At 43.0% G+C, this 18285-nt stretch overlaps 1 protein-coding gene across 1 annotated transcript in view; it reads left to right on the top strand.

The window, feature by feature from the left end:
- Positions 1–5476: 5476 nt before the first annotated feature.
- LOC115155733 (LIM and senescent cell antigen-like-containing domain protein 1) overlaps positions 5477–18285 on the top strand; it is a 71851-nt gene continuing 59042 nt past the window's right edge. The window contains exon 1 of the mRNA XM_029702638.1: positions 5477–5687. Within this exon, the coding sequence (XP_029558498.1) occupies positions 5650–5687 (38 nt within the window). The 5' untranslated portion in view covers positions 5477–5649. The remainder of the gene's footprint in view (positions 5688–18285) is intronic.

Below are 18285 nucleotides of genomic sequence, written 5' to 3'. Positions count from 1 at the left end.
GTCTTAGTGTGTTTGGACAATGATAGTTTGTTGGGTATGTGGACACCAAAGAACTTGAAGCTCTCAACCTGTTCCACTACAGCCCATCGTTGTCGGTGATCAGGCCTACCACTGTTGTGTCATTGGCGAACTTGATGATGGTGTTGGAGTCGTGCCTGGCCATGCAGTCACGAGTGAACAGGGAGTACAGGATGGGACTGAGCACGCACCCCTGAGGGGCCTCCGTGTTGAGGATCAGCGTGGCGGATGTGTTGTTCCCTACCCTTACCACCTGGGGGCGGCCCGTCAGGAAGTCCAGGATCCAGTTGCAGAGGGAGGTGTTAAGTCCCAGGGTCCTTGGCTTAGTGATGAGCTTTGAGGGCACTATGGTGTTGAACGCTGAGCTGTAGTCAATGAATAGCATTCTCACATAGGTGTTCCTTTTGTCCACATGGGAAAGGGCAGTGTTGAGTGCAATAAAAATTGCATCATCTATGGATCTGTTGGGGCGGTATGCAAATTGGAGTGGGTCTAGGGTTTCTGGGATAATGGTGTTGATGTGAGTCATGACCAGCCTTTCAAAGCACTTCATGGCTACAGGCGTGAGTGCTATGGGTCGGTAGTCATTTAGGCAGGTTACCTAAGTGTTCTTGGGCACAAGGACTACGGTAGTTTGCTTGAAACATGCTTTATTACAGACTCAGTCTGGGACAGGTTGGAAATGTCAGTGAAGACACTTGCCAGTTGGTCAGCGCATGCTCGGAGTATACGTCCTGTTAATCCGTCTGTCCCTGCGGCCTTGTGAATGTTGACCTGTTTAAAGGTCTTACTCACATCGGCTACAGAGAGCGTGATCACACAGTCATCCGGGAACAGCTGGTGCTCTCATGCATGTTTCAGTGTTACTTGCCTCGAAGCGAGCATAGAAGTAATTTAACTCGTCTGGTAGGTTTGTAATAGTTTGCCAGCCCTGCCACATCCAACGAGCGTCGGAGCCAGTGTAGTACGATTCGATCTTAGTCCTGTATTGACGCTTTGCCTGCTGGATGGTTTGTCGGAGGGCATAGCGGGATTTCTTACAAGCTTCTGGGTTAGAGTCCCACTCCTTAAAAACGGCAGCTCTACCCTGTAACTCAGTGCGGATGTTGCCTGTAATCCATGGCTTCTTATTGGGGTATGTACGTACGGTCACTGTGGGGACGACGTCATTGATGAAGCCAGTGACTGATGTGGTGTACTCCTCAATGCCATCAGAAGAATCCGTTATAGACCTATATCCATCCTGCCCTGCCTCTCTAAAGTCTTTGAACGCCAAGTTAATAAACAGATCACTGACCATTTTGAATCCCACCGTACCTTCTCCGCTGTGCAATCCGGTTTCCGAGCTGGTCACGGGTGCACCTCAGCCACGCTCAAGGTATTAAACGATATCATAACCGCCACCGATAAAAAACAGTACTGTGCAGCCGTCTTCATAGACCTGGCCGAGGCTTTCGACTCTCAATCACCGTATTCTTATCGGCAGACTCAATTGCCTTGGTTTTCTCAAATGACTGCCTCACCTGGTTCACCAACTACTTTGCAGACAGAGTTCAGTGTGTCAAATCGGAGGGCCTGTTGTCCGGAACTCTGGCAGTCTCTATGGAGGTACCACAGGGTACAATTCTCGGGCCGACTCTTTTCTCTGTATATATCAATTATGTCGCTCTTGCTGCGGGCGATTCCCTGATCCACCTCTACGCAGACGACACCATTCTGTATACATCTGGCCCTTCTTTGGACACTGTGTTAACTAACCTCCAAATGAGCTTCAATACCATACAACACTCCTTTTGTGGCCTCCAACTGCTCTTAAACGCTAGTAAAACCAAATGCATGCTTTTCAACCCTTCGCTGCCGCACCTGCCCGCCCGACTAGCATCACTACCCTAGATGGTTCTGACCTAGAATATGTGGACAACAACAAATACCTAGGTGTCTGGTTAGATTGTAAACTCTCCTTCCAGAGTCATATTAAGCATCTCCAATCCAAAATCAAATCTAGAATCGGCTTTCTATTTCACAACAAAGCCTCCTTCACTCACGCCGCCAAACTTACCCTAGTAAAACTGACTATCCTACCGATCCTTGACTTCGGCGATGTCATCTACAAAATAGCTTCCAATACTCTACTCAGCAAACTGGATGCAGTCTATCACAGTGCCATCCGTTTTGTTACCAAATCCCCTTATACCACCCACCACTGCGACCTGTATGCTCTAGTCGGCTGGCCCTCGCTACATATTCGTTGCTAGACCCACTGGCTCCAGGTCACCTATAAGTCTATGCTAGGTAAAGCGCCGCCTTATCTCAGCTCAATGGTCACGATAAAAACACCCAGCTGTAGCACGTGCTCCAGCAAGTATATCTCACTGGTCATCCCCAAAGCCAATTCCTCCTTTGGCTGCCTTTCCTTCCAGTTCTCTGCTGCCAGTGACAAACTAATTGCAAAAATCGCTGAAGCTGGAGACTTATATTTCCCTCACTAACTTTAAACATCAGCTATCTGAGCAGCTAACCGATCGCTGCAGCTGTACATAGTCCATCTGTAAATAGCCCACCCAATCTACCTACCTCATCCCCATACTGTTTTTATTTACTTTTCCGCTCTTTTGCACACCAGTATTTCTACTTGCACATCATCATCTGCTCATTTATCACTCCAGTGTTAATCTGCTAAATTGTAATTACTTCGCTACTATGGCCTATTTATTGCCTTACCCCCTGCCATACACACTGTATATAGACTTTCTTTTTTCTATTGTGTTATTAATTTTACGCTTGTTTATTCCATGTGTAACTCTGTGTTGTTGTTTGTGTCGCACTGCTTTGCTTTATCTTGGCCAGGTCGCAGTTGTAAATGACAACTTGTTTTCAACTAGCCTACCTGGTTAAATAAAGGTGAAATAATAAAAATAAAAATCCCGGAACATATTCCAGTCTGTGCAATCAAAATAGTCCTGTTGCTTAGCATCTGCTTCCTCTGACCACTTTCTTATTGACCGAGTCACTGGTGCTTCCTGCTTTAGTTTTTAGCTTGTAAGCAGGAATCAGGAGGATAGAATTATGGTCAGATTTGCCAAATGGAGGGTGAGGGAGAGCTTTGTATGCATCTTTGTGTGTGGAGTAAAGGTGGTCCAGAGTTTTTTCCCTCTGGTTGCACATTTAACATGCTGATAGAAATGAGGTAAAACCGATTTGAGTTTCCCTGAATTAAAGTCCCTGGCCACTAGGAGCGCCGCCTCTGGATGAGAATTTTCCTGTTTGCTTATGGCCGTAAACAGCTCATTGTGTGCGGTCTTATTGCCAGCATCTGTCAGCTACGAAAAATATAGATACTCTACCTCAGGCGAGCAAAACCTAGAGACTTCCTTAGATTTCATGCACCAGCTGTTGTTTACAAATATGCATAGGCCGCCGCCCCTTGTTTTACCAGAGGCCGCTGTTCTATCCTGCCAAAAAAGCCTAAAACCCGCCAGCTGTATGTTAATCATGTTGTCGTTCAGCCACGACTCGGTGAAACATAGGATATTACAGTTTTTAATGTCCCGTTGGTAGGATATACTTGCTCATAGTTCGTCTATTTTATTATCAATTGATTGTACATTGGCTAATAGGACCGATGGTAAAGGTAGATTACCCTCTCAGCGACGATCCTTACAAGGCACCCGGACCGTCGTCCATGATATCTCCATCTTTTCCCCTGCGAATGACAGGGATCATGGCCTTGTCGGGTGTCTGGAGTAAATCCTTCCCGTCAGACTCGTTGAAGAAGAACAATTCCTCCAGTACGGGGCGAGTAATCGCTGCCCTGATATCAAGAAGCTCTTTTCAGTCATAAGACACGGTGTCAGAAACATTATATACAAAATAAGTTACAAATAACGCACAAAAAAAACACAATAGCACAATTGGTAACGGGATCGTAAAACGGCGGCCATCTCCTTCGGCGCCATTATCTGTAATAACAAGAATTGTGCAAGCTAACACAGGCAGGCCACAAACAGGCAAATAACGGCGCAGTACAACAGTGGTGTGCAGAACGGCATCTCGGAACGCACAACTCTTCGGTCCTTGTCATGGATGGGCTATTGCAGCAGACAATCACACCGGGTTCCACTCCTATCAGCTAAAAACAAGAAGCGGCTCCAGTGTGATCGCCTGGTCCGACGAATCCTGGTTCCTTTTGTGTTATCCTGATGTCAGAGTCAGAATTTGGCATAAGCAGCATGAGTCCATGGCCCCATCCTGCCTGGTGTCAACAGTACAGGCTGGTGGTGGTGGTGTAATGGTGTGGGGAATGTTTTCCTGGCACACGTTAGGTCCCTTGATACTAATTGAGCAACGTTTGTACTCCACAGCGTATCGGTAGTTGATCTGGAGGCAAAGGGGAGTCCAACCTGGTACTAGATGGGTGTACCTAATAAACTGTTTATTGGGTGTATATAAAACACTGGAAAATTACGCTTTTAACTGCACTGGGCCTTTAAAGGAAAATTCCTCCCAAAAACTTTGGGTATTTGTTTCCTTAGTCCATTGTTGATATAGTTCCAAAATGTTTTGCATGTCAGCAATCAAGTTTTCAAGATATATATAACTTTCAAAATACATAAATACAGCAGGTATGGTGCATTTCGCTTTTAAGAGTTAATTACTCCAAATAAAATGGATTTTAACACACTAATCTTCAGGGGACAAATGCCCACTTTCAAAGTTTCTGTTTTTATCAAATAACACACATAAACTATTAATTCTGCCCACTTGCCTAAGGATGGCCAGTATGCACATATCTACATTTTACCAAACGTATACTTTTTTTGTGTCTGAAAATGGACATGTTCATTAAGGGAGGCGTTTCCCCCCAACATAACCTCTGGAGAGGCTACAGCATTGACAGATCTTCCAAATGTTTTCCTCTCGTCTTATTCGGGAAATATACTGTATGTTCCAATTACATGACCTAAGCTCACTGAGCACTAGTAGGTCTTTAAAGTTTACATTCTTATGGTTAAATCTCGTTTTGTTAATTTGACCTAATGGTAATACATCAAATAGTCTACAGTAGACTACAACATTTTCGAGCAGCGCCCTACTGCGCCTAGTTATTTTCTCCAGTAGCATGTAGGCTATACGACTTAGAGCTTACATTTGTGTGTAATAGTTTGCGAAATATCACACATTTTTCCCTGTGGGAAATCGATGCTGCTCGGGTAGATTTCCGCAAACATCCGTCCATGTTAAACGAAGAAATATGTTGGAAATACACAGTGCAATATAATACCAACATTTAGCTAGTGCATGAAGTTTAAAGTTGAAGTTTTAAATTTAACCTGCTGTCCATATATGCATCTGGTATTTACAGTAAAGACTAGTCTACTGTAAGCTATCGTGGTCCTACATGGATGACTTGACTAGAATAAGAAGCTTAGAGGGCGGGTCTAGTCCGGTTAAATTACATTTTAACGCAGTAGCCAGACACCGACAGAGAAAGAAATAGGCGAGGCTCATTCGCCATTACTAAGAAAGTATCGCTTGTAAACAATAGCCTATACAAAAAAAGACATCCCCTCGAGTCCCAAACATCTCGAAAGAAATTGCCGTTGGAGACGAAGTACCCCTGCAGCCAAGAAGATGTTGGGGGTGGCCGAAGAAATGACCAATGGCAACGGGTGAGTACTGAAAAGAAAACACGTGTTATCATCGCCCAAATGTGCTTCTTAAAAGTGTTGGTAGTCTGTGTGTTGACTCAGGACAAACAAAGCTGCAGCCTGTTGCATTCAATGATCCTGCACAGCGCTGTCTGTCTGCGGGGTGTAGTTGCGCACAGATGAATTGATGCAGTGCTTAACTATCATCTATCCATACTTGATTTACATTAGACCAGTCAGGGTGTGATCACTACTGCAACAATGTAACAATCACTTTATGGCCTACTTGAGTTCCACTGTATTAGGCTACTGAACAGCTGGGGAAGTGATGATCACTCTGGTTAGGCCTATTCACAATGAGATATGGGCAAAAGTTGTCTTTGTTTGCTGCTCTGCAGTACTGCTGAGATTTAAAGCCTGAATTAGACTGTGTATAGTTGTAGGCCTACTTTACAGTTATTGACCTACTTGTTGCAAACTTGATGAAAGTACAGCCTGGGACCATCTGAAACCTTGTTGTGGTCACTACGGGACAACAGTGCTATACCGTCTGTGTTCGTGATTCCTCACGAAACCCAGACAAAAAAAGGCCATGTGTACAAAACATTAGGAGCACCTGCTCTTTCCATGACATACGCAGACAAGGTGAATCCAGGTGAAATGCCACTTTTAAAACAACTGGGAACTCTGAAAAATACAAGGTCAAATCATGACATCAGTGACCTTCAGGTCGGAAAGTCGGAGCTCTAGAAAGAGGCCAGAGTTCCCAAGTAGGAATTCCAAATTGGATGACTGTTCAAATCGATTTTTCCAAGTCTGAGCTCATTTTTTTGCACGCACTCTGGTCGGAAGTCTGAGATTTTCAAGTTCGGAGATCCGAGCTCCCAGTTGTTTTGAACTCGGCAAAAGCTATGATCCCTTATCGATGTCACCTGTTAAATCCACTTCAATCAGTGTAGACGAAGGGAGACAGGTTAAACATTAAAGAAGGATTTTTAAGCCTTGAGATAGTTGAGACATGGATTGTGTATATGTGCCATTCAGAGGGTGAATGGGCAAGACAAAATATTTAAGTGCCTTTGAACGGGGTGTGGTAGTAGTATGTGCCGGGGGCTCCTGTTTGAGTGTGTCAAGAACTGCAATGCTGCTGGGTTTTTCATGCTCAACAGTTTCCCATGTGTATAAAAAATGGTCCGCCACCCAAAGGACATCCAGCCAACTTGAAGCTACTGTGGGGAAGCATTAGAGTCAACATGGGCTAGTATCCCTGTGGAATGTTTGACACTTTGTGTAGTCCATGCCCTGACGAATTGAGGCTGTTCTGAAGGCAAAAGGGGTGCAACTCGATATTAGGAAGGTGTTTCTAATGTTTTGTACACTCAGTGTATATTTTACTTTTGTATCTAAAAGCATAATATTATACTTCGCCAAAAATGCTAACCTCCCCTGTTATTGTAATGGTGGGAGGTTAGCATGTCTTGTGAGTATGATATTTCTGCGTCTGTAACTTTCTCACTCCTCATTATTCACGATTCATTCAGGACTATCCGTAATCATGGTAGCATCCACATTAATGTAAGTGTTTAGAAAACATATTATATTCTTATTTACAATTAAAGGGACTTCAACATGACACAATACATTATTTACCATTAATTTCTATTGGGCACAAAATAATCAGAAACAACCAAAACAAACAGCAAATGCATCCAACAAGTTTGTAGGATCACAAGCTTGATGTAATCAGTGTGTGCTAAGAATATGGGACCAAATACGAAGTGTTTGACTACTTTAATACACATAAGGGAATTTGGGGGGACTATGTGCAAAAAGTGTTGTAATTTCTAAACTGTTCACCCGATATGGATGAAAAACCCCTCAAATGATCAAATTTCAAAACCAAAGTGCTGCTGTACAGAGCCAAAACAAAAATGTCCTGGTACACATTTTTGTTGTTTTGGCTCTGTACCCCAGCACTTTGGACATGCTAACCTCGCACCATTACAACAACTGGGGTTAGCATTTTTGGTATGATATTATGATATTATGCTTTTAGATACAAATGTAAAATATACATGTCCCAATATTCTTGGAGCTTACTGTAGAAATTGAATTTAAAATGTTATATTTTGTGGGATGACATAAAAAAAGAGCTCTGGCCTCGCACACCAGTGGTGGGTTTGGCGTTTAAATGAGAATGCATAAGCAGAAAAGAACCCCATGCATACTGTAAAATATGGTGGTGGATCTTTGATGTTATGGGGCTATTTTGCATCCACTGGAACTGGGGCCTTTGTTAAGGTCAACGGCATCATGAACTTTAACTTTATGAACTTTAACTTTTTTAATGGTTAATTTGCCACAAAAATCAACATTGTGCAATGGCCATCTCAGTCTCCAAACTTGAAACCAATTGAAAACTATAGTTTGAATTGAAGAGGGCAGTGCATAAGCACAGATTATCATGACATAAGGCGAGACCCAGATGCAGACGCAGGAGGCAGATGGTTGGAGTCTTACAGTATTTATTAATCCAATAGGGGAAGGCAAGAGAATGGTCGTGGACAGGCAAAAGGGTCAAAACCAGTTCAGAGTCCAAAAGGTACCGAAGGGCAGGCAGAATCAAGGTCAGGGCAGGTAGGATGATCAGACAGGTGGGAAAGTAGTCCAGAGTCAGGCAGGGGTCAAAACCGGGAAGATTATCAAAAAGAGAATAGTAAAAGAAGTACGGGAAAAACACACTGGTTGACTTGACTAACATACAAGACGAACTGGCACAGAGAGACAGGAAACACAGGGATAAATACACTGGGGAGAATAAACGACACCTGGAGGGGGTGGAGACAATCACAGGAACAGGTGAAACAGATCAGGGCGTGACACAGATGAAGGACATCAAGGATCTAGAAGGATTCTGTATGTCGCAATGGTCTAAGATCCCTCCCAATGTGTTCTCCAACTCATAAAACATTTTAGAAAAATACTCAGTGCTGTTAAGGCACCGATAGAGGGCAGCCGTGCTTCTAGCCCCTAGGCAACTTTGCGGTATTTAGTTTTTTTTATGTGTTATTTCTTACATTATTAGCCCAGGAATTTTTTTGTGTTATTACATACAGCTGGGAAGAACTTTTGGATATCAGAGCGGCAGCATTACGATCAGGAATACGACTTTCCCGAATCGGATCCTTTGTTCCCCAGGGCAATTGAATTGATTCCAGAAGCTGATCCAAAACATCGCCGGACGGAGAAGAGGTACTTGGAGTGGACTTCTAATCCGACTCAGGAGGCGCGCACACCACCCACCGCTTCCGAGTATATTACTCGCTAATGTTCAGTCTTTGGATAATAAAGTTGACAAGCTCATGGCGATGATTTCCTTCCAGAGAGACACCATGGATTTTAACATACTGTGTTTTACAGAAACATGGCTCAACAGCCAGTTGGGTTCTCAGTTTATTGCGCAGACCGTAATAAATCCCTCTCCGGGAAAAATAGCGGGGGTGTATGTTTCATGATTAACTACTCATGGTGTGATTGTGATAACATACAGGAACTCAAGTCCTTTTGTTCACCCGACCTAGAATACCTCACAATCAAAGGCCGACCATATTACCTCCCAAGAGAATTCTCTTCGGTTATAGTTACAGATGATTTTATTACCCCTCAACCCGATACCACGACGCTCAAAGAACTTCACTGGACTTTATGCAAACTGGAAACAACATATCCTGAGACCGCATTTATTGTAGCTGGAGATTTTAACAAAGCAAATTGAGGAAAATGCTACCGATGTTCTATCAACACATTGACTGTAGTACTCATGCTGCTAAAACACTCGACCACTGCTACTCCAACTTCCGGATGTCTACAAGGCCCTCCCCCGCCCTCCCTTCGGCAAATCTGATCAGGACTCCATTTTGTTCTTCCCTTCCTATAGGCAGAAACTCAAACAGGAAGTACCCGTGCTAAGGACTATTCAACGCTGGTCTGACCAATCTGAATCCACGCTTCAAGATTGTTTTGATCACGTGGACTGGGTTATGTTCCGGGTAGCCTCAGAGAATAACATTGATGAATACACTGATACGGTGACTGAGTTTATCAGGAAGTATATAGGATGTTGTACCCACTGTGTCTATTAAAACCTACCCTAACCAGAAATGTGGATAGATGGCAGCATTCACACAAAACTGAAAGCACGAACCATGGCATTTAACTATGGCAAGGTGATTGGGAATATGGCCGAATACAAACAGTGTAGTTATTCCCTCCGTAAAGCAATCAAACACTCAAAACATCAGTATGGAGACAAAGTGGAGTCGCAATTCAACAGCTCAGACACGAGATGTATGTGGCAGGGTCGACGAGGCCAAAAAGATAGTCAAGGACAAAAACCAATCGAGCCACTGCCTGTTGACCCCGCTCTCATCCAGAAGGCGAGGTCAGCACAGGTGCATCAAAGCTGGGACCGAAAGACTGAAAAACAGCTTCTATTTCAAGTCCATCAGTCTGTTAAATAGCCATCACTAGCACCTTAGAGGCTGCTGCTGTCACATCCTGACCATAGAGAGTCCTTATTTTCTATGGTGGAGTAGGTCAAGGCGTGATTGGGGGGTTAGTCTAGTTTATATTTTCTATGTGGCGTTGTAGTTTATTATTTTCTATTTTGGTGATTTGTATGATTCCCAATTAGAGGCAGCTGGTAATCGTTGTCTCTAATTGGGGATCATATTTAGGTAGCATTTTTCCCACCTGTGTTTATGGGATATTGTTTTGAGATAGTGTACGTAGCACCTCTGTAGTCACGGTTCGTTTTCTTTATTTGTTTTGTTCTAAGTTTTCACTTGAATAAATAATGTGGAACGCTACTCACGCTGCGCCTTGCGAGGTGTGTCATCGAACCGGTCATCGAATCCGGCGACAGTTCCCAGTCGAGAGCTTCCGGAGACGGTCCCCAGTCCAGAGCTTCCGGAGACGGTCCCCAGTCCAGAGCTTCCGGAGACAGTCCCCAGTCCAGAGCTTCCGGAGACGGTCCCCAGTCCAGAGCTTCCGGCAACAGTTTCCAGTCCAGAGCTTCCGGCAACAGTTTCCAGTCCAAAGCTTCCGGCAACAGTTTCCAGTCCGGAGCTTCTGGCGACAGTTTCCAGTCCGGAGCTTCCGGCGACGTTTCACAGTCCGGAACCTCCAACGACGGTCCACAGTCCGGAACCTCCAGAGACGGTCCACGGTCCGGAACCTCCAGAGACGGTCGACGGTCCGGAACCTCCAGCTCCATGGCCGGAGCCTTCCCGTGCGCCGATGCCCAGTCTAAGCACGGCGTCCAGTCCAGCTCCAAGGCCAGAGTCTTCTTCTGCATTGGTGCCCAGTCCAGGCACAGTGTCCAGTCCTGCTCCATGGCAGGAGCCTTCCTCTGCACTGATGTCCAGTCCAGATCCACGAGCTGAGCGGGTTCTTCGTCCCGCACCAGAGCCACCTCCGATGCTGGCAGATCCGTGGGATGAGAGGGTTCTTCATCCTGCACCAGAGCTGCCACCAACACTAGACACCCCCCTAACCCTCCCTTTTGGTTTCAGGTTTTGCGGCCGGAGTCCGCACCTTTGGGGGGTTCCTGTCATGTCCTGACCATAGAGAGTCCTTATTTTCTATGGTAGAGTAGGTCAGGGCGTGACTGGGGGGTTAGTCTAGTTTATTATTTTCTATGTGGGGTTCTAGTTTGTTATTTTCTATGTTGGTGATTTGTATGATTCCCAATTAGAGGCAGCTGGGAATCGTTGTCTTTAATTGGGGATCATATTTAGGTAGAATTTTTCCCACCTGTGTTTATGGGATATTGTTTTGAGATAGTGCACGTTGCACCTCTGTAGTCATGGTTTGTTGTTTCTTTATTTGTTTTGTTCTAAGTTTTCACTTGAATAAATAATGTGGAACGCTACTCACGCTGCGCCTTGTTCCAATTATTACGACGAACCTGACAGCTGCCCTATATACATAGACTTGAAATCACTGGCTACTTTAATAATGTTTACATATTTTGCATTACTCATCTTATATGTATATACTGTATTCTATTCTACTGTATCTTAGTCTATGCTGCTCTGAGATTGCTCGCCGAAATATTTATATATTCTTAATTCCATTCCTTCACTTAGATTTGTGTGTATTGTTAGATATTACTTGTTAGATATTACTGCACCTTTCCTCTTTTGTTCTCTATTGCTCCTCTATTGTAATTTCTCAAGGAAGGGGGGAGACCGACGACATCAGATTCCCATCAGACCAACTCCTTGAATGCCTTACTCCTTGAAGTTTGCAGTTGTGTCTGAAAACACTATTTTGCTCAAAACATATTTTTTTACCCTTTAGTGTTTGTACTTTACTGTATTTATACTTAGGATATCGCTTTTCAACAGTAAAAGTAAAAAACTCGCTTGGATGTCTTTTATGCAATATGTCCCAAGAGGTCGTGGTACAGGCCAATATGCCACTGCTAAGCCCTGTTCTTAGGCACGACGCAACCAATCCAGAGGTGCCTTATTGCTATTATAAACTTATTACCAACGTAATTGGAACAGTACATAAGTAATTTTGCTTAATACCCATGGTATATTGTCTGATATACCACAGCATTCAGCCAATCAGCGTTCACAGCTCTAACTACCCAGTTTATAATGACATACAGTACTGGCCAGGAGCTGCATATCCATGCTGTCCAGGTCTGACGCAGTGAATGTGATGACGCTATCTCTCTCCATCAGTCCTTAGTTGTTAGTCGTTACTGTAGTTCCATTCTACCCCCTGAGACATGTTTCCGCAGATCCGCTTCCTGCCTGTTAATTACCCCCCCTGTGTGTGTGTGTGTGTTACTTTATTTAGATGCAGGGATCTTTGCTCCAGTCAGGAAGGAAACTGTTTTATCATGTACTGGCTCACTGGGGCACATTCACCCGACCAGTATGAAAAGTACTCAAATGTATCCACTCACTACTGTAAGTCGCTCTGGATAAGAGCGTCTGATAAATGACTCAAAAGTAAAAATGTTATTCACACACACTTTGCTGAGTTGTTTACGGTTGGGGGAAAGGAGGGGGAATGGGGATGGTGGGTGGAGGGAAAGAGAGAGGGGTCTTTGTCATGGCTGAGACGCAGAGAGAAGTTGCTTTGGCAATGTAAATATATGTTTCCCATGCCAGTAAAGCTCATTGAATTGAAAGGTCATGATGTGGAGAGCGGATGTCTTTCTAGTCTCCTGAGTCTCTCTCTCTCTGTCTACATCTCTCTCTCTCTGCTCCACCCTGAGCAGGAATGTTCTCTCTTTCTCTGCCTCTCTCTGCCTCTCTCTGCTCCACTCCACCCTGAGCAGGAATGTTCTCTCTCTCTCTCTCTCTCTCTCTGCTCCACCCTGAGCAGGAATGTTCTCTCTCTCTCTCTCTGCCTCTCTCTGCCTCTCTCTGCTCCACCCCCACCCTGAGCAGGAATGTTCTCTCTCTCTCTCTCTCTCTCTGCTCCACCCTGAGCAGGAATGTTCTCTCTCTCTCTCTCTGCCTCTCTCTGCCTCTCTCTGCTCCACCCCCACCCTGAGCAGGAATGTTCTCTCTCTCTCTCTCTCTCTGCTCCACCCCCACCCTGAGCAGGAATGTTCTCTCTCTCTGCTCCACCTCCACCCTGAGCAGGAATGTTCTCTCTCTCTCTGCTCCACCCCCACCCTGAGCGGGAATGTTCTCTCTGCCTCTCTCTCTGCCTCTCTCTGCTCCACCCCCACCCTGAGCAGGAATGTTCTCTCTCTCTGCTCCACCCCCACCCTGAGCAGGAATGTTCTCTCTCTCTGCTCCACCCCCACCCTGAGCAGGAATGTTCTCTCTCTCTGCTCCAATACCCCACCCTGAGCAGGAATGTTCTCTCTCTCTCTGCTCCACCCCCACCCTGAGCAGGAATGAGCTCAGTGGGAACATTGGACATCAGAGCTACTGTCAGTCAGATAACTTCTGTAGCTGTCACATATTTACAAATTTTTTAATACCTTGGTTTTTCTTCCTGTCCCCATAGCAGAACGCCTTTGAAGAACCCCCTTTGGTTCCAGGTAAAACCCTTTTGTGTTCCATATAGAACCCTTTCCACAGAGGGATCTACATTGAACCTAAAATAGTTATACTTGGAACCAAAAATATTTCTACCTGGAACCAAAAAGGGTTCTCCTATGGGGACAGCCGCAGAACCATTTTGGAACCCTTTTTTGATCCCTCCCCTGATTGTAAACTTCTGCTCATATGTACTGTACATGTAGTTAAATAATTTCCTCTTCCTGCAAGTGCTGGATTTCCCCCCACAGTGGCCAATCCACCATTCATTCTGATCTTAACTCCAACCCTCCTATGTCCACAGGTTAACCCATCTTTCCCAGTATAATTCCATTTAACAATTTCCTTTTGTACATCCCTGTATTTTACTGCGATGTCTTATAAGTGTCTTGAACCTCCCCATTTGTAAAATGTCTACCGATATTGCCCTAAAATAGAGTATAATGATGTTTCCCATTGACTGATTGTGGTTCTTCAGATCCCCTAACAATACATTTGCAGGTCTAGCTGAACCCTGATATTATGACATAACATCCATTCCTGGATTGAAATTGAAATTAACGAATTTATGTGTCAATTGTTGGTTTATATGTTAGTTCATAGACCCGATGCCAAGGTATTGGTAAATCAAAAACATGTTCCCAACTGACTTGAATTTCATACAGCATTGCTGTCAAACCTTTTGACTTTAAGTGAAACTGCTACATTTTTTTATTTATACTAATCATTTCAAGCCATGTATGATATTTAATGGGTGGCAGACAGACTAATTCTTTCATTTCTTCTTTAAGTAAATGTTTCTGCCAATTTTGTGGTAGAGCCGCGATGAGTTGGTTCTAATTTTGTTTAGAGCCGTAATGAGTTGGTTCTAATTTTGTTTAGAGCCGTAATGAGTTGGTTTTAATTTTGTTTAGAGCCGTAATGAGTTGGTTCTAATTTTGTTTAGAGCCGTAATGAGTTGGTTCTAATTTTGTTTAGAGCCGTAATGAGTTGGTTCTAATTTTGTTTAGAGCCGTAATGAGTTGGTTCTAATTTTGTTTAGAGCCGTAATGAGTTGGTTCTAATTTTGTTTAGAGCCGTAATGAGTTGGTTCTAATTTTGTTTAGAGCCGTAATGAGTTGGTTCTAATTTTGTTTAGAGCCGTAATGAGTTGGTTCTAATTTTGTTTAGAGCCGTAATGAGTTGGTTCTAATTTTGTTTAGAGCCGTAATGAGTTGGTTCTAATTTTGTTTAGAGCCGTAATGAGTTGGTTCTAATTTTGTTTAGAGCCGTAATGAGTTGGTTCTAATTTTGTTTAGAGCCGTAATGAGTTGGTTCTAATTTTGTTTAGAGCCGTAATGAGTTGGTTCTAATTTTGTTTAGAGCCGTAATGAGTTGGTTCTAATTTTGTTTAGAGCCGTAATGAGTTGGTTATCATTTTGTTTAGAGCCGTAATGAGTTGGTTATCATTTTGTTTAGAGCCGTAATGAGTTGGTTATCATTTTGTTTAGAGCCGTAATGAGTTGGTTATCATTTTGTTTAGAGCCGTAATGAGTTGGTTATCATTTTGTTTAGAGCCGTAATGAGTTGGTTATCATTTTGTTTAGAGCCGTAATGAGTTGGTTCTAATTTTGTTTAGAGCCGTAATGAGTTGGTTCTAATTTTGTTTAGAGCCGCGATGAGTTGGTTCTAATTTTGTTTAGAGCCGCGATGAGTTGGTTATAATTTTGTTTAGAGCATACACCTCCATACACTGTTGTTAGTTTCTTGTGTGACATCATTTTACCGTCCTTGTTTACAATGTTCTTCATTAATATTTTACCCTTCTTGTACATTTCTTCCAATATATTTTTTTCTCTCTCTCAGTACATTGGAGTTTAGCCATATTATTTGCTGTAATATTAGATCTGCCTTTTTTTGGAGGAGGAAATTGAAATTGTAGCCAACTCTGTATGACTTCCTTTAAAAAAAGGATGATACTTTCAACAGAGATCCATTGTCAATCCACTGAAAATGTGAGGTTTTAATCTGCAAAAAGGAAAAGGGCCCACTTTTTAACATAGGATGGGCCTCATAGTATTTTGCTAGAAAACCAGTTTGGATTTAGATACAATTTTGGTACAATGGAGACTTTGAGAGGTTTAATGCCCTAATATTTAATAGTTTTAACCCTCCAAACTCATGTTCATTATATAAATATGGAGGTTTAATTTGCCATTCCAAATAAAGTGAAATACTTTTTTTCACATGATTTGAAAAAGGATTCTCCTGAAGTCATAGAGCCATGAATAATATGTAAACTGCGATATAACTAGAGAATTAATCAGGGAAATCTTCCCGTAAATGGATAGGTGTTTCCCTCTCCACGGTTTCAAGATAATATCTATTTTGCAAAGTTTTGCGAGATCGCTAAACTTTTCCGGGATATGTACACCAAGCAGGAGCGCCGTATGGGGGGGAAAAGTTAGGACGATTCTAAGGGCCTGTGACTGATAGGGGCCTTAAAAAATTATTAGAACATTAGGTTAAACAAAATCTATATTAAATTATTAACCTATCATCATTGTTATATTATTTTATTTACAATGTACTAATAAAACTAACAGTTTATTTTTCTTATTTTTGGCAAAAAAGTTAACATCCTGATTCTCCAGTCAGGAAAAATCTCACTTGACACAGAGGCAGCGAATATCAGAGCCTTAAACGAAGAGATGCAGGTTCTTTGAGATGGATGGGAGTCTCTCCTGTCTGAGGCAACACTGATTGCTACGCAAATGGATGTTGCACCTCAATTTAGCAATTTAGAAGAAAAATAAGAGATTTCATGATGAGACAGTGTTTTTTACTGCTATGGACAACATAAGTGGCTTGGATATTAGGTTCCACACCACCGCAAAAATTGTAGAATAATTTTCTGCTGTTCTGAAAGTTGGGCAGATTAGTGAGGATAAAGTCCCTTCTGTGTGCCAACCACTGATCATGAAGTATTCCAGAGATCAGACACCTGAACACTGTATCTGCTGCCACTTTCCCCCCTAACTTGTCCCCTCTTGGTCTCCTGAATGCAATTTGTAAGATGCAGCTGCAAAGCATTTTTGGAGAAGTGTGCATTTCTTTACGTATATTTTTCACACTGCCTGTGACCGTTGCTGGTGGCGAGAGAGCTTTCAGTAAACTAAAACTGCTAAAAAACTATTTGAGGTCCACTATGTCCCAGGACAGGCTTTGCAGTCTTGAAATGCTGTCCATTGAAAGTCAGTTAGCTAGAAAGCTGGACTTCAAAGACTTGATCAGTGACTTTGCTAGCAAGAAGGCTCGACACTGTGCTCTTGGTGAGTAAGGCTGAGCAAGGGCCAGTAATAACTGTTAAATGGCATGGCTATGGATATTGGATCATAACACACATGATGCCCACGGGCTGAGAACATACTGAGAACAAGATATATCTCAAAGTAGTGGCTGGATTGCATTAAAATTTGTTGTGCACAATCAAGACCCCAAGTGGAAGAAACCTATTGATTTGGTGACCACTTGACCTTTCCTCTAGCGCCACCATCAGGCCTTTTCATTTCCATTTACACTTTTACAGCTGCATATCAAATCAAACTTAATTTGTCACATGCGTCGAATACAACAAGTGTAGACTTTACTATGAAATGCTAACTTACAAGCCCATAACCAACAGTGCAGTTCAAGAAGAGTTAAAAAAAAATATTTACCAAGTAGACTAAAATAAAAAGTAATAATAAAGAATAACAATAACGAGGCTATATACAGGGGACCCCGGTACCGAGTCAGTGTGCAGGGCTACAGCTTAGTTAAGGTAATCTGTACATGTTGGTGGGGGTGACGTGACTATGCATGTTTTCTTACATTTACATTTATGTCATTTAGCAGACGCTCTTATCCAGAGCGACTTACAAATTGGTGCATTCACCTTATGATATCCAGTGGAACAACCACTTTACAATAGTACATCTATATCTTTTTTTTGGGGGGGGGGGGGTTAGAAGGATTACTTTATCCTATCCCAGGTATTCCTTAAAGAGGTGTGGTTTCAGGTGTCTACGGAAGGTGGTGATTGACTCCGCTGTCCTGGCGTCGTGAGGGAGCTTGTTCCACCATTGGGGTGCCAGAGCAGCGAACAGTTTTGACTGGGCTGAGCGGGAACTGTGCTTCCGCAGAGGTAGAGGGGCCAGCAGGCCAGAGGTGGATGAACGCAGTGCCCTTCGGGTGTAGGGCCTGATCAGAGCCTGAAGGTACGGAGGTGCCGTTCCCCTCACAGCTCCGTAGGCAAGCACCATGGTCTTGTTGGTATGAATACTTAGTTAAACAATCTGCTGCTGATTTGATGATTTTGTTTGTTATATTATTCAATAGATGATAATGTTCATTTATTTTAATTGACGAGGTTAATGTATATTTAAGTTATATTTATTTTAAGTTATTCATTAATGTTAAGATTCAAGAATTTTACCATTCAATTTTCATTTAGACTGTAAAAGATGGCCTTTAGCACATTTCTTATAGAGGGTATCAGTCTTGCATCAAATAGTGAATTCTGT

The sequence above is a fragment of the Salmo trutta genome, chromosome 20 (genome assembly GCF_901001165.1).
Source record: "Salmo trutta chromosome 20, fSalTru1.1, whole genome shotgun sequence".
Classification (NCBI taxonomy): Eukaryota; Metazoa; Chordata; class Actinopteri; order Salmoniformes; family Salmonidae; genus Salmo; species Salmo trutta.
Note: the sequence above shows the minus strand (reverse complement) of the source record. Positions and strands in the feature narration are given on the sequence as shown.